The 13,932-nt window shown below is 48.9% G+C and overlaps 1 protein-coding gene across 1 annotated transcript in view; it reads left to right on the top strand.

Annotated features, from left to right (window-relative positions):
• Positions 1-1,411: 1,411 nt before the first annotated feature.
• IQCJ (IQ motif containing J) overlaps positions 1,412-13,932 on the top strand; it is a 31,457-nt gene continuing 18,936 nt past the window's right edge. Inside the window, exon 1 of the mRNA XM_050308442.1 lies at positions 1,412-1,722. Coding sequence (XP_050164399.1) covers positions 1,429-1,722 — 294 coding nt within the window. The 5' untranslated portion in view covers positions 1,412-1,428. The remainder of the gene's footprint in view (positions 1,723-13,932) is intronic.

The raw sequence follows: 13,932 nt of genomic DNA, 5'->3' as shown, positions 1-13,932 counted from the left end.
AAATCCACATTTCTTTCTCTTCCACGACGTTTTTGAGGACAGGTTGGTACCAGCTGCCCCCACAGGGGTTACGGTGGGGGTGGTCAGGGGGGATGCAGCAGTGCCAGAGACTTTGTTTCCTCTCTCTTTTCCATAAGCAAATGCCAGCAATGAGATTTGGGATGTTGTTAAAGCCCCTGGCTCAAAGAGCAGCTTTCCGGTGATCTTCTCATTTGAGGGCAAAATGAAACTCGTCTCTACCCAATATTCTCCAGCTTAGAAACACAGCTTTTTATGGACACAACTTCAGTGCTGGTAGAAAAACCACGTCTGGAAATCAAAATGGGAACCAAAGGCTGAGATCACAGGACCATTCCATCAGAAATCATGGAATGCTTTGGGCTGGAAGGGACCTGAGCTCAGCCAGTCCCACCCCCTGCCCTGTGCAGGGTCACCTTGCACTAGCCCAGGCTGCTCCTTCCCTGCCCAACTTCCATCCTGTCCCTGGAGCTAAGGATGGTGTGGGATGTGTGGCTTGGGCTGGAATCTAAGATTAGGCTTTAATTAGCTGTAATTATGAGGAGCTGACGTGCTGGGGGTCAGTGGGAAGCACCAAAATTAAACATTTTCAGTCCCAGCCTTTCAAACCACCAATTTTTACATTTTCTACAAATTCAGATCTAAACACATTCTTAGTGACCCTCTTTGCTTCTGCCATAGGGGGTCCTTTGACCTATGAGCAATTGGGAGTTATTAATGTTGTTGTTTATTGCCTTAACTCTGGGCTTGTTTATTTTCCCTTTATCGCTTGAAAAAAGCATAAATATTTGGACAAGTTTAGTCTCAGCTCACTGGCACTTTCACCACGTGCTTGAAATCATCTGAATTATCTCCATAAAACGCATTTCAGCTTCTTGGCAATAATAGAAAAAACCCTAAAGAAATTTGTTTATGTGCCTAAAGAGTGTTATAAAACCCTGGGAAGCCACTTTGAGACAGAACAGGAATTTGAGCTGCCACTGTGTGTCTGTGTGTGTGGGTTTAATACAATTTACAGCGAGCTGATGGAAAGAGATATTTGAAGTTTGTGCTGGCACCTTGGCTTTTATATGTATATATAAATTTATATATGTATATATATTATTTATATATTTATATATATAAAAATACATTATTTATATATGTATAAACAAAATTGACATCAAGCTGATGAAATGAGCTATTTGAAGTTTGTTCTGACAATATATATATAAAGGTGTATATGTATATAAAATGTGTATTTATATAATATATGTGTGTGTGTGTCCATGCCCACCACAGCACTTAATTTTGGCTCCAGCATTGTTCCTGATCAGATGAGCTGCAACCTGCACATCGTTGCGGAGCGATCCCGTAAATCCCGCCTGTAAATCCAAGTTTCCCTTCATTCCCGCGGCTGCTGCGCTCGGAATGACAGCGAATCCATCCCTGCGCTGGAGAGTTGCCAGAAGTTTCTCATCTCGCTGGCTGTGGGCTGCGAGCTCCCGCTCTGGCTCTTCCTTTTTTTATTTTTTTATTTTTTTTTTTCATTTTCCCCCTCTCAGAGGTTTTTCTGGTGCCTGCACAGCCAGCTCAACTCCGAGGTTCGCCGCTTCCCTCTCTCCCGCTCTTCCACACCCAGCCTGGGAGCAGCCGGGAGTGCGTGGCCGTGGGATTCCTGCCTTCCTTCCCCGCGGGTGGCTCGGAAACTTCGCCATGCGGCTGGTAAGGGGTTTAATTGTCTGAATAAAGCCCTAAACCTCCCCCTCGGGCAGCTCTGGGGGTGTTGGCTCCCTCGGAGCTCCTGAAATGCGGGGTGTCTGGGGGTGGCGGAGCCCACCGGCACAAGGATGCTGTTTGTTGGACTCGCCAGCCGGGGAGGCACGGGCTGATTTCCTCAGGGAATCTGGGATCAGGCAGCACTTTTTCCTCGCGGTACGGGGGGCTCGAACAAACGGAGCTTTGCAGACGCGGTTCCGAACGTGGAAGTTCATCGGGGAAGCTGCGATTTGGGGCTGGGAGAGGGGAGAAGCATCTCCCGTGTGGAGAAGATGCCTGGGAATTCGGAGGGCTGTGCCGAGCGCCGGCCAGGCTGCCGTGCCGGGATTTCTCCTGGTTTAACAGCCCCTTTTCCTTTTGCTCTGCAATTATTGGGAGGGGGAGAAACGTGGATGCGGTTCGTGGGGTGACACCACGCGGGGCTCAGCCTCGGGAATTCCGCGGGAATCCGAGCCCTGGAATAGCGGATCAATGCAGGGCTCGTGGAGCCGAGAGTTGGGCTGTTCGGGAGCAGGGAAAACCTGCCGGCTGTGCCGGGAGCGGCGCTGGATCCCGATGAAGTCATCGAGGGAACGCGGCGGGACCAATCCGGGCTCCCGCAGTGGGCAGGGGACTGAAGTCATTCAGCTCCGATTGACTGATCCTTTATTTTTGGCGTTCCTGCCACGGGAGTTGTAACAGGCAGAGATTTACAAATTTACAGGCTGATTAAGGAGCAAATTCTATGTTCTCTTAGCGGAGCTTCCCTCAGGAGCAGCTCCCACAGGGGCACCCCCAGCCTGGGCACCCTCTCAGTCCAGGGCAGAAACAGCCCAGGAGGCTTTTCCAGACGCTGCTTGGATGTGTCCACAGCATTCCAAGGCTGTCCAGCAGAGTGGGATGGATGGAAGGGGCTGGTTGTGAACACCACGGGGTGGAAACTAAAACGGGGTGTTGTTAACTGCGAGGAAACGGAGCAGAGGAACATGAGACACCACAGGGAGTCCGAGCTGGCTGGGAGTGTTTCCTCAGGCATTCCATGGGCAGGGATCCGACCCATCCTGACAGACAATCCCTCCCTGCTGCTCCTCTTAACCCACTGGGAAAGGAGGAGGTTTAGCATGTTTGGTATTGATGGATTTGACACAACCCCTGTGTGGGGTTCTCCTGTGGGTGGGTGGAAAGAAGCAAATATTGAATTATCATTTCTACCAAGCTGGAATTAATCCGAGCTTTTACGTTTTCCAGGACAACTTGTCAGACAATGTAAACTCATTTGCTAAATTGCACAGGGAAAAGAGGCTGCTTTAGGAATATCTAATTTACCTCGAGCTGGATGTGTTTTGATTCCTTGCACTGCCTGGTTCAAGTTTTTCAGCTTTCCAGTAGGCTGGAGAAGCTCCACAGGAGTCTTATAAATAAAAGAAAGACATAAAGAATTTCCCTCGGCAATGAGGTGCTGGGACTCACTTCATGTTCACAGTGCAGCTCTGGAAAAGCCTCTGGCTTTGTGTCCAACACTTTCCCCCCCTGCCTGCACTGTGCATTTCAAAGAACGGATAGAATTTGAGACCTTCCCTTGCTTCAAATCTCTGGCCTCTTAAAACCCTGATTTCCTGTTACTCGAGGCCCCTTGCAGGTTCCCACCCCTGCAGTTTGTGGACTCCTGCAATCCCAATAAAACCCAGGAGACCATTTCTATGCCCAAGGGCTATAAATCCTCGTTTTGTGTTCAAAAGCTTGTACACACCTGAAACACAGGGCTGAGATCAAATGCGAGGCAGGGGTTTGTACTTACAGCAATTTCCCTGGATGCCACAGAAAATCCAGCAGCAAATGACAGATTGCTTGTTCTGTGCTCTCTGAAGGTGAGATTTTACCGGTTTGGGTACCTGTGGCTCTCCAAGTGTCCTGATTTCAGCTGGGGGAACACGGTAAACCAAACATTCAACCCTTGTGACATCTGCAAAACCTGCCCTGTGCCACCCTGGAGCACCAGGAAGGCCATACAGTGATGACCAGCTCTTCTTCAGCATCTCTGGGAGGGGGGGAGTCACTGCAGCTGAGACAACACTTCATTTGAAGGGCTGGGAAACAAGTGGAGCCCTCAAGTTGGCCTTGGGAAAAGTGGGAATGGTGATGAATGGGCACTGGCAGAACCAGGCTGAGGTGGCAGACACTGAAATGGGCCATTTCATTGGAGCAGATGGTCCAGCCTGAGCTGTTGGGAGACAAAGAGGGAAGGAGCTCCCAGCCCCTGGCACTGGGGGTGATTTCCCAGGCAGTCTGGTGATGGATTTAGAAACAGCTGGGAGCAAGAGACCCATTGGAGATGGTGTTTGACCCCAGGCATTGACTGTGATGATGCTCCTCACTCACAGCCAGCCCTCCCCTGGCCAGGATGGCTCAGAGGAGCTGCTTCCTGGTGCTAAAATTGAAATGTATATAATTTCCTAAATAGGAAAAATCAGGAATATAAACCACTCACCCACCTGCAACTCCTGCTTTCAAAGAGGGGAATCACACAGAATGATTTCTTGGGGTGGGAGAACTGTAATGCATAAGATGATAAAGACATAATTGTGCTGAATGTAGGAAAATTTGCCTGTTGTAGGGTCTTTTTTTACAGCATGCAAAATAACCTCAACAGGGAGCCAAATGAAATTTTACTGCTTTAAGCACTGAAAAAGAGCTGTGACAAGCTCAGTGCCCAAATAAATACAGCACACATTACGCTGGGTGACTGGCTCCAGGTTTTTCTTTAAAATCCCTATTACCGGTCCGTGGCAAAAAGAAATTCGTAGTAAAACTTGGGGTTATTTCCAGAACTCAACGAGGTGTTTAAATAGGACTGTTAAACTTGGAGTGTTTAAAACACCCGTTAACTGGAGGTGTTCAACAGGACTATTAAATGCAAAGGTGCTTTTCAACAGCAGCCTCTCTGGCGAGGAATTAGGACGATAAAACCCGGAGAAAAGGGGAAACTTTGCGGGTAATTCCAGCCCAGGACCCAGAAGATGGTGTTGGATGCTCCGTGTGAGCCGCGGGATGCGGAGATTGGTGTCATCAACCCCCCCTGGCCAATTTTAGGGACGCATCTGAAAACAACGAAGCTCCTTAAGAGCCGAGGGATTTGCAGGGAGCGCTCCCGAGCCCTTCTCCTCCCGCAGGGCGGCTGGAATTCCCCAAAAGGATTTGTGCAAACGTTTTGTGGGGTCGTCACAACCCTCAGCGACACAAATCCCCCGCTCCCTGCAGCTTTCCCTGCCCTTCCCACCCAGCAGCCCGGGACTGGGACAAATTCCATGTGTTGGTGGTCTCTGGATTGGTTTCCCTCCTGGGACGATCATTTCTTGCAGGGATTCGGGGGTTTTAGGGAGCACTCCCATCTCGGTGCATCAGCCATCAGCATCGAGGTGTCTGCTGGAGGGTCCCTGCGATAATCACTGCCATTGCTGCACCTGAAATCCAGGGAATTCACCCCAGCCGGGCTGGCTGAGCGGGGAGGAGGCCAATTACTGAGGTATCTCCACCCGGGTGGGGTGGGAACCAGAGCCTCCTGGAGCAGGGGGAGGCGGCTTTGCCTTTCCCCTGCCCCGTGTCTGAGCCACCCTCTGCCTCCTGCTGCCCTGCTGGACCTGACTGGTGGTGGTGGAAAACAGGTAAGAAAGTGTTATTCCTCTTCTTGGCAGGGCTGGGAATGTGAGTGGAGAGGGATCTGCTGGAGCTGTTTATTATTCATATTTGCACTTTGAAAGAAAGAGTCACGGGAGGGAGCAAAATGTGGAACTTGCCCTGTGGAATAACCTGCAGGCTCTGGAGAGAGGTGGCTGCTCCTTCCCAGCCTCCACGGCTCCCGTTGCCTCTGGAAAGCCGCCTTTCCCCTGGCTCGAGGTGACTGGGAAGTGCCAAGTCAGTGGAGATGCTGCTGGGCAGGACCTGCTTCTCAGAGCAAGAGGGTCCCCAGCACCTCATCTGTGCAGAGCTCTGGCACTCCCTGGGCTGGGGTCTGGGGCTGTGTCCTAAAGCTGGAGTGTCCCTGGAACTGGAGTGTCCCCTTTGCTTGGCTGTCAGCAGGACTGGCTTCGATTGTGTTGCTGCTTCCCAGATTTAATAACCGTGTGTGATCAGGTTTTTATCAGCTGTTCCCCTGGTGCATTTGTCTCGCTGAAGAACGGGGTGAGAGACTTTCCTTGGGGTTGGGTATTTGTTAAACTCAGGATCTGAGAGGAAGCAGTTTCCTCTGAGCACAGACTGGAGAAATAAGATTATAATAATAATAATAATGATGATGATGATGATGATGCAGCCCTTTGTTCACTGTCCCAGATGCACAGGAGCTGTTCTGTGTTGGAAATGCTTTGTGGCTGGTGTCAACTGCTCAGGACAGAGCTGGGAGGGTGCCCAGAGAAGCTGTGGCTGTCCCAGCCCTGGGAGTGTCCCAGGCCAGGTTGGAGCAACCTGGGCTACTGGGAGGTGTCCCTACCCATGGCAGGGGATGGAACTGGATGGGCTTTAAGGTCCCTCCAACCCAAACCTCTCTAGGATTCTGTGATTGTGTGACAGAAGCTTTGGATTGTAGGAAATATAAACTGTTCCTGGTCCGGTAGGAATGTTTTGAGAAGCTCCTCAGGAAAAGGTTGATACGTTTGCAGGAAACCAAAAGACACCTTGTTTGGTTGCTTTTGTGTGGTTTTTTTTGTTTTGTTTGTTTGTTTGTTTGTTTTTAAGAAGAAAACCTATCAGGCCGATTTGTAGCTTTTTCTGTACCGGCTTTGTGTAAGGAACAGAAACACCTTCACACAGTGCAAGAAAACACCAGAAAATGCAGTTTCCTACACTTGGGAGCTCTGCTCCCTCTAAGAATGACCAGGAATGAGGAAAACCCTTTTGGAGTGACCCTTTTCCCCTCCATCTCCAGAACTCCTACCAGAAGCTCACCCCTGACAGGATTCACTCAGGGATTTGCCATCTCTGCTGGTAAATCGGGATGTGGCCACCTCTGCCCACCTTGTGTAATGTAGGACAGGCTTTCATCTTTCAACCAGGAAAGAAATGATTCCTATTGAAAGGACAAAGATAAAGAACCCCAGCCAGTACAGGTGATTTTGGGAGTGCTGGAGTCAAAAATGTGACCTCAGCTCTTATTTCTCAAGCCAGGAGGTGTCTCTGGGGTGAATCCAAAAGCAGGTTTGAGTGGAACTTCATCAAAAAAGAGCAAAACCTGAAGAGGGAAACTGGGCTAAAATTGCACTCTTTGGTTTGGGAGAGATTTTTGCATCAGATCTGGTGGGGTCAGATGAGATGATGTTGATGCCTCAGTATTAGGAAGAACTTGCTGTTTGCTTTCCAGCTCCATTTCTGCAGAAATGGTCCTTGCTTCCTGGATTTTTAATGAAAAAAAAATGTGTTTCTGACCTTCTGTGTTTGCAGAGGAGAACTTGCAAATGTGAAAGCCAAACAGAGCACAAATACCCACAGCTTTTAGAGTAACTCTTTTTTTTTCTTTTTTTTAATTGAGTTTCGTGACATTTCGGTTTTGGTTCATGGATTTTGAATGTTAATACAGCGGGGTTTGAGGTATTTTGCAAATCACTGGCACTGCAGCAGATTTGGGAAGTTAATCATAAATGGGATAAACCACATGAAAAACATGGTATTTTATTTTTCAGCATTGTAGAATTATATGCTGTGAATCCTGTTAGGAGAGATTTCCTCCCATCTCACAAATTACTTGGAGATTACTTAAGGAAAGAAGGAATAGGAAGTAAAATTGGACCGTTTGATGTTAGTTTTTCTCTATTTTTATCTTTCTCCTCACTTTTTATCTCCTTCCCATTCCAAGTCTTTGATGCAGTGACTGAGGACAGAGTTCCCTGTCCTTTGCATGAAATGTAATAAATTATAAACTGATTTTTAACTATTTCTATCTTGCTTTTCCATTGATTTAGCAGCTTTATGTGTGTTACACTGGCAATGTGCAGTCTGGAGGAGGTGAAAAAACCCCAAAACTCATGTTCTTATTTTAATTTTTTAAATTATTTTCTAATAAATGTGCCCTCACTGAAACCCCAGGTGGGTAACTGGGCCAGAGGTGCCCCTGGCACGGTGGTGGCAGCAGCTCATTGATGTCCTGTCAGGGGAAATCATCCAGCTGGGGCTCCAGAGGCTCAGGTGGTGCTGGTGGTTGGGCTGGGTGATCTCAGAGGTCTTTTCCAACCTTAATCATTCCATGATTCCCAGTCTGGTCTAACCTCCCACCTGCAGGAATGTTGCCATTGGTGCAAATCTTAATTACATCCTCCAGTGTTTCTGGCATCTCACTCATTAATGACAAGTTTAATCTGCCCTTAATTTCACCCAAATTCAGTGTTCCTTGCAGTCTTCACTAGGTTTGACTTGCTGTTAATCTCACCTGCAGATCTTCCCCCTCCTCCCCCCCCCCCTTGCTGCTCATCTGTTTTCCCCACATGAATAATAAAAGTGCTGCTCTGGAGCTCTGGGAAGCTCCTTTCAAGCTGTGAAAGTTTTGCTCATTTTATCCCTGAACGCTGCACACACAAATCCTGCTACTCCAGCAGGGAATTCATTTACATTCCGTGGAAGCTCAGCTACCCCTCAACTGCTGCCACTTCGTCCCTGCTTCAGAATAATATTTACATTTATTAAAAAGACCCACTTGGACAATATTCAGCTCAGTTGATTTTAGAAGAAACAACATAAACAAGCTGCTTTCTGAAATACAGACCCTTCAAATGAGGGGGTTTATTAGTGTTTAACACCTTAAATTGCTTCAATTGAGCTGTTTTAAAGTATTTACAGAGTTTTCCATGCTCAGAAGTGAATAAGGGGTTTTGTTTCAAGCAGTCTGTGCAGTTGTGCATGTCCTGTGGAAATCCTGGCTGCAAGGTGGGGCTCATTTCGGGTGATTCTGCATCTGTGCTCCGTGTAATGGCTTTAATTCCATAAAAGCTCCCTGGATTTTAGGCTTACCCCAAAGAATTCCTTTTCCTTGAGCAAGCAGCCCGTTGTCAGAGGTAACTGGGTTCCAGCAGAGCTCCTGGGTGGGCAGTTGTGATTTCTGTGGCAGTGAGAGTGGCAGTCAGTGAGGGTCATTTCCTTGGGCACTACTGCAGCAATTCCTTCTTCGGGTTGTTTTTTAAATAATATTTTATTTTAAATCCTCCCCAGAAGGTCCTCAGGGCTATAATTGCTTAGGAAGTGTGGAGCATTCTGTTTTTCCAGGTGCCTAAATTTTAGGGTAATATTTAACCAGTCTTCCTTCTGTTTTTCCTCTCCCCAAAACATCCCAAGCTTTTAGCCCCTCTTTTTCCCTTCTTTCCTTGGAAAATTCAGGAGGCCAACAGTGCCTGATGGGGCATTTTCCATCGAACAGCAACGCTGTTGTGGTGCTTATTGATCCCAAACACCAGCGTGATGGCTTTGGAATTGGGATGGAAAATGTCCCCTCCCAAAGGAAGAGGTGCCAAAACCAGCTGGGAGCTGCTGCTGGGCTTTGAGCTCAGCCTAAAGGGGCTGACTTAATTTTTGGGTCAGTGTTTCAACAGCTGCTTAGAGTTGTGTGGAACTCCTCATCCCAACAGTCACAAAAAGGGGATCTGCTCAAACCTAAAAATCCAGCCCCAAACTGGGTGAAATTCAAGCAGAGTGCTCGATTGAAAATGACTCTCAGAGCTCAGTGCAGCATCACAGGGAGGGTGTGGACACAGAACACGGGTAATTTTCAAGTGGTTGTGACTTTGGGCAAAGTTATCTCTGGTGAAGTCTGAAAACAAGGGAGTCTCTGCCTTCCTGAGAGAAACAAAGCAGATTGATGCCACTGGAGCAGAGAATTTGGTGGCTGCTCTGCAATCTAAAAGCTGCTTTCTCCGTGGGTTTATGATTGGAAGGAACATAATTAAAAGTAGAAGAGAGGCCTGGGGATGATGGATGTGACCCCCCGTGGCTGCTGAGGAGCCTCTGGAATTCTTCCCTGGCAGAAGGTTGACAGGAGATTCACCACCAGGACAGCAAACAGATTCACACAGGGCTGGGGGAGGGGGGGTTTGCAGACAGAACCTGTCACTGGGAGCAGCCTATGAATATTCTGACACAAATTTTAATTGGAACTCCCGGTTTAATGGGTGGAGAAGTTCGTGTTCACTCCCCGAGGTGATGGATGGGCTCCATCTGAGGGCTGTTCTCTGCCTGGAGATGGAGTGGCCCAAGACACTGAGTGCTCGTGGTGCCTGTCACAGCCCTAAAAATAACAGCATTAAGCAACTAAGTCATTTAGCATCTTGCATTTATAAAAACCAGTCCTGCAGTGATGTCTGACAGGGTGAATTGTGTGGCACTCGGGGAGCCCAATCCAGTGGACAAGATTAATGGTCGTGTAATGGGGAGAGAAGGCTGGGAACACACTTTCAGCACAGAAATTAAGAGGCATTAATTTAGACATAAGAGGCATAAATGTTTGAAGACATTGGCTGGCTGGGAGTGGTAACATGTAATAACAGCACTTTGCAAGTTTATTACTGTTTTCAGTATCACAGATGGCTGCAAATTGCAGGGCTCTCTTCTATTGTGTCTTTCCCCTCTGCCAAATTAACAAAAGAATGTTAAATCTTGGCCAGCCTTAATGCAGTGCATATGTTAACCGTGGCAATTGCCTCGGTGTGCCGCTGAACTGATGGAAGCAAGGCAAGATGTGAGGAAATGTGTGTGTTTTAGTTGGTTCTGGGGCTTATTTTGGGATCCAGACTTATGTTCTCTGGAACAGGGATGCATTTGCACTCCCTGTTTGCCAGCACATTTCTGCTTTGAGTGCTTTCGTGTTTCACTGGCTGCTGGGTGTTTTTGGGGACAGAAACTTGTGTTCAGTGTAAACTGGAGCTGTCTGCAAGGTGAACAACTTCCCAGCGGGGAGGAGGCTCCTGTTTGGAGGGGCTGTGTCAGCCTGGTCTGAGGGATGTGCTGCTTTGGATCCTGGAGAGGAGATTTACCCTGATCTCAGCCTGGTGACTGCAAGGTCAGAGAGAAGATACCACTGATGGTGTACTTATTGCAGCCCACCTGCAACACAGCCTTGTGTTTGTCCTTGTGGGAAAGCCCAGATGTGTCCCCAGGAGCTGTCCCTGCCCTTGCTCTGGAGCAGCCTCCCAGCCCAGCCTGCCCATGGAGTCCCCTCTGACACAGCACTGCTGCTGTTTGGGACACATCCCTCTAGGAGTTATGGCCAGGAGGGAATAATTCCTGGATTTCAGCTCTTCCAGCTGTGCCATTGCTGAGCTGGGACCTGCAGAGCCACCCCTGATCCCTCCCCTGCACAGCGAGCTGGAAGGGAACCCGCGCTGTGTTGGGAGAGAATTTCTGCCAGTGAGCAGATTTAAATTATGGAAATCACTGTCTGCACTGAACCTGCCATCTGGAAAAAGTTGTGCATACAAAAATCTGTGGGGGCAATGCAGGGGACAAGGTATCCTTGAGAGGGAGAAGGGCTGAGGGGGTAAACCCAACCTGCTGGGGGAAGATTCAGTCACCTGCTCCAGCCCAGGGGTGAAGCTGCTGCTCTGGAAGAAGCAGCTGAATGTGGTAGGACTGAAACTATTGTTTAAAGCTGCTTTGGAGCCTGAGGGCTTCCCTGTTCTCAGGAGCAGGAAAAATGCAGGTTGGGATGCAAAGGAGGGGCAGGAAAGAAAGGGGCATATCCAGGGGTGCAGGGGCCATCCAGGGCTGGGGCAGAGCAGATGAGATCTGGCCTGACAGGGTTTGGGCAGAGGGAAAGTTCTGCAGCCATCCCCCATCCCGTGTTCTGTGGGCAATAATCCCTCTGGGAGCAGGAATTGCCTTCCCTTCTGCCCCCCAGGAGGTCCCAAGGTGAGACCTCTGCAGAGCCCCCCACCGAAATCAATGTTAAGGGGTTAAGGAGTTGTAGAACTGCCTGGAAAGGCAGAGGTTTGTTCTTCACATGGAAGGTGAAGGCTCTTGGCTGGATAATGAGTGAGGGAACACATCCCCCCACAGTGCTGGGAGTCACTCCCCCCTTCCCTGGGCCTGGGCTGGGAAAAGGACTAAAGGGATAATTCACTGCTTGTGGTGGAGTCCTGAATCCTGGCAGTAATTCCAGCTTGGATTCCCTGGTTCCTCACCTTTGATCCCAGCAGCAGAGCACTCCAGCGCTAATGAGGTGCCAGCAAACCTTGCATTCTTGGAGTGGTGTTTCCCCCTGGATTCGGTCTTAGGGCTGCTTGTGTTGTGTGCAGACAGGCACGGGCTCTGTTCACCAATTCCTCCACCATTAGTGGAGTTTGTGCTTTTTTTTTTAAGAAACAAAACAAAAACAACAACAAAAAAACCCACACAAACCCACCAAAACCAACCAAACAAAAACCCCACAAAAACAAACAAATAATGGAGAAAAAAAAAATGGAGAAAAATCTGTGTCCTTGCAGACACTCCCAGAGCAAGGATGGCAATGCCAGTGCTCAGTCCACTGGACCCTTTAGGAATGTTCACCTGGAGGGATAAGGTCTGAGGGTCTGGTTTCTATCAGCAGTGTCCTTGGCCAGTCAGGGGTTATGGGGCAGTGCTGGAAGGGACAGGGGGAATTCTGGTGTGCTGCCCAAATAGCAAATGGGACTGAACAATCCAAACTGCTTCGTATCCCTAAAGATCCAAACTGTGAAACTGCTACAAGTGGATGGTTTGGTGCTTTGGAGGGAGGAAGGAAGGGCAGCCTGTTCTTCCAGCTGGCTCAGTCTCCAAGTCCTCTCCAGGTGATGGCCTCAGATATGCTTTGGATGTCATTTTCAGTATTCAAATGGAAGGATCTGATGGGATGGGGGTAGAAGAGCTGGTTGTCCCTGTGAGGAGAATCAGAGGCAGAACAAAGCTGCTCCATCTGCTCCGTGGGCAGGGCCATCACCCAGGGGGGCTCCCAAAACCCAGACCTGAGATCCAGCTTTGGAATTGTGCCCCAAGCTCCTGTGTGATGGCAAAGAAGGAAATGACTCTGCCACAGGTACAATTCAGTATTGATGAAGTGCATTGTGCTGCTCCCCTGTCTGCCAAAATTAGAAAGGGGAAACACGAGATTTAAATAGAAATCCATTCACTCCCTCAATAGCCTCGGTGCTAAATGTAGTGCTAATGAAGTTCCCTGGGCTTGTAACAGATGTGATTCCTTCTCCCAGCAGCTCTTTGCCAGTGGTCAGTCCTTGGGCAGGAACACAAAGTGTTTCCCAGGATCAGCAGCATTATTCCTGTTATCCCACTGCTCTGAAACAAGTGATTGAGCCAGACCTTTGCTTCTCAGAGAGTCTGGGGTTTCTTGATTATGCAGGAAAACCTCCTTGAAAAATTGCTTTGTTTTCCTCTGAGCATCCAGCAGGAAAAACTTCTGATAAATCCGAATGTTTGTGTAGCTCCTGGTGCTCTGCTGTGAATTTGGCCAGGAACCTGGACTGATGGGAGCCAGTTTGTGCCTGGCTTTAAAAAAACTTATTGGGGCACTAAACAGATGTTGGGAAAATGCTTCATCCCACTTGGGCTGGAGGCATCTCCCTAATCCTTCAAACTGCCAGAGGGCAGGGTGAGATGGGATACTGGGAAGGAATTGCTGGCTGGGAGGGTGGGCAGGCCCTGGCACAGGTTTTGCCCAGAGAAGCTGGGGCTGCCCCAGCCCTGGGAGTGTCCAAGGCCAATTAATTCCCAAGCTTAGGGCTTGTGTTTGGTGGTGGCTTGTGATGCTTTACAGAGGGGGCTGAGGGAGAGCTGTGTGCTCACAACCAGGGATGGTTTTCCTTGGCATGGCAGGTGCCTGCTGGTACCTTCCCACCACCCCAAACTGCCCCAGCACCCAAAGGATCCTTGCAACATTTCAAGCACTGAGCAGGGGCTGGCTCAGAGGGATCCCAGAGCATTATCCCCCTGACCTTTTGGGAAGGGTTTGCTGCAGAAGCAGTGATGTGACCTTTCCCAGCCCCAGCTGAACGGAGCAGATGAACACCCAGTGCCAACATTTGCTTTGCTCTTTAAACCTGAAGCTCCAGATTGTGACAGATATAATCCTGTTAATGCTGCAGTTGCCAGAGATACAACCACAGCATTAAGGCAGCATCTTCAGCTTAACATTTATATAACATTTCACTGCAGCTCCCACCCTCACCTCTCACA

This window comes from Myiozetetes cayanensis, unplaced genomic scaffold (assembly GCF_022539395.1).
Source record: "Myiozetetes cayanensis isolate MyiCay16 unplaced genomic scaffold, myiCay2020 scf13, whole genome shotgun sequence".
Lineage (NCBI taxonomy): Eukaryota > Metazoa > Chordata > Aves > Passeriformes > Tyrannidae > Myiozetetes > Myiozetetes cayanensis.
Note: the sequence above shows the minus strand (reverse complement) of the source record. Positions and strands in the feature narration are given on the sequence as shown.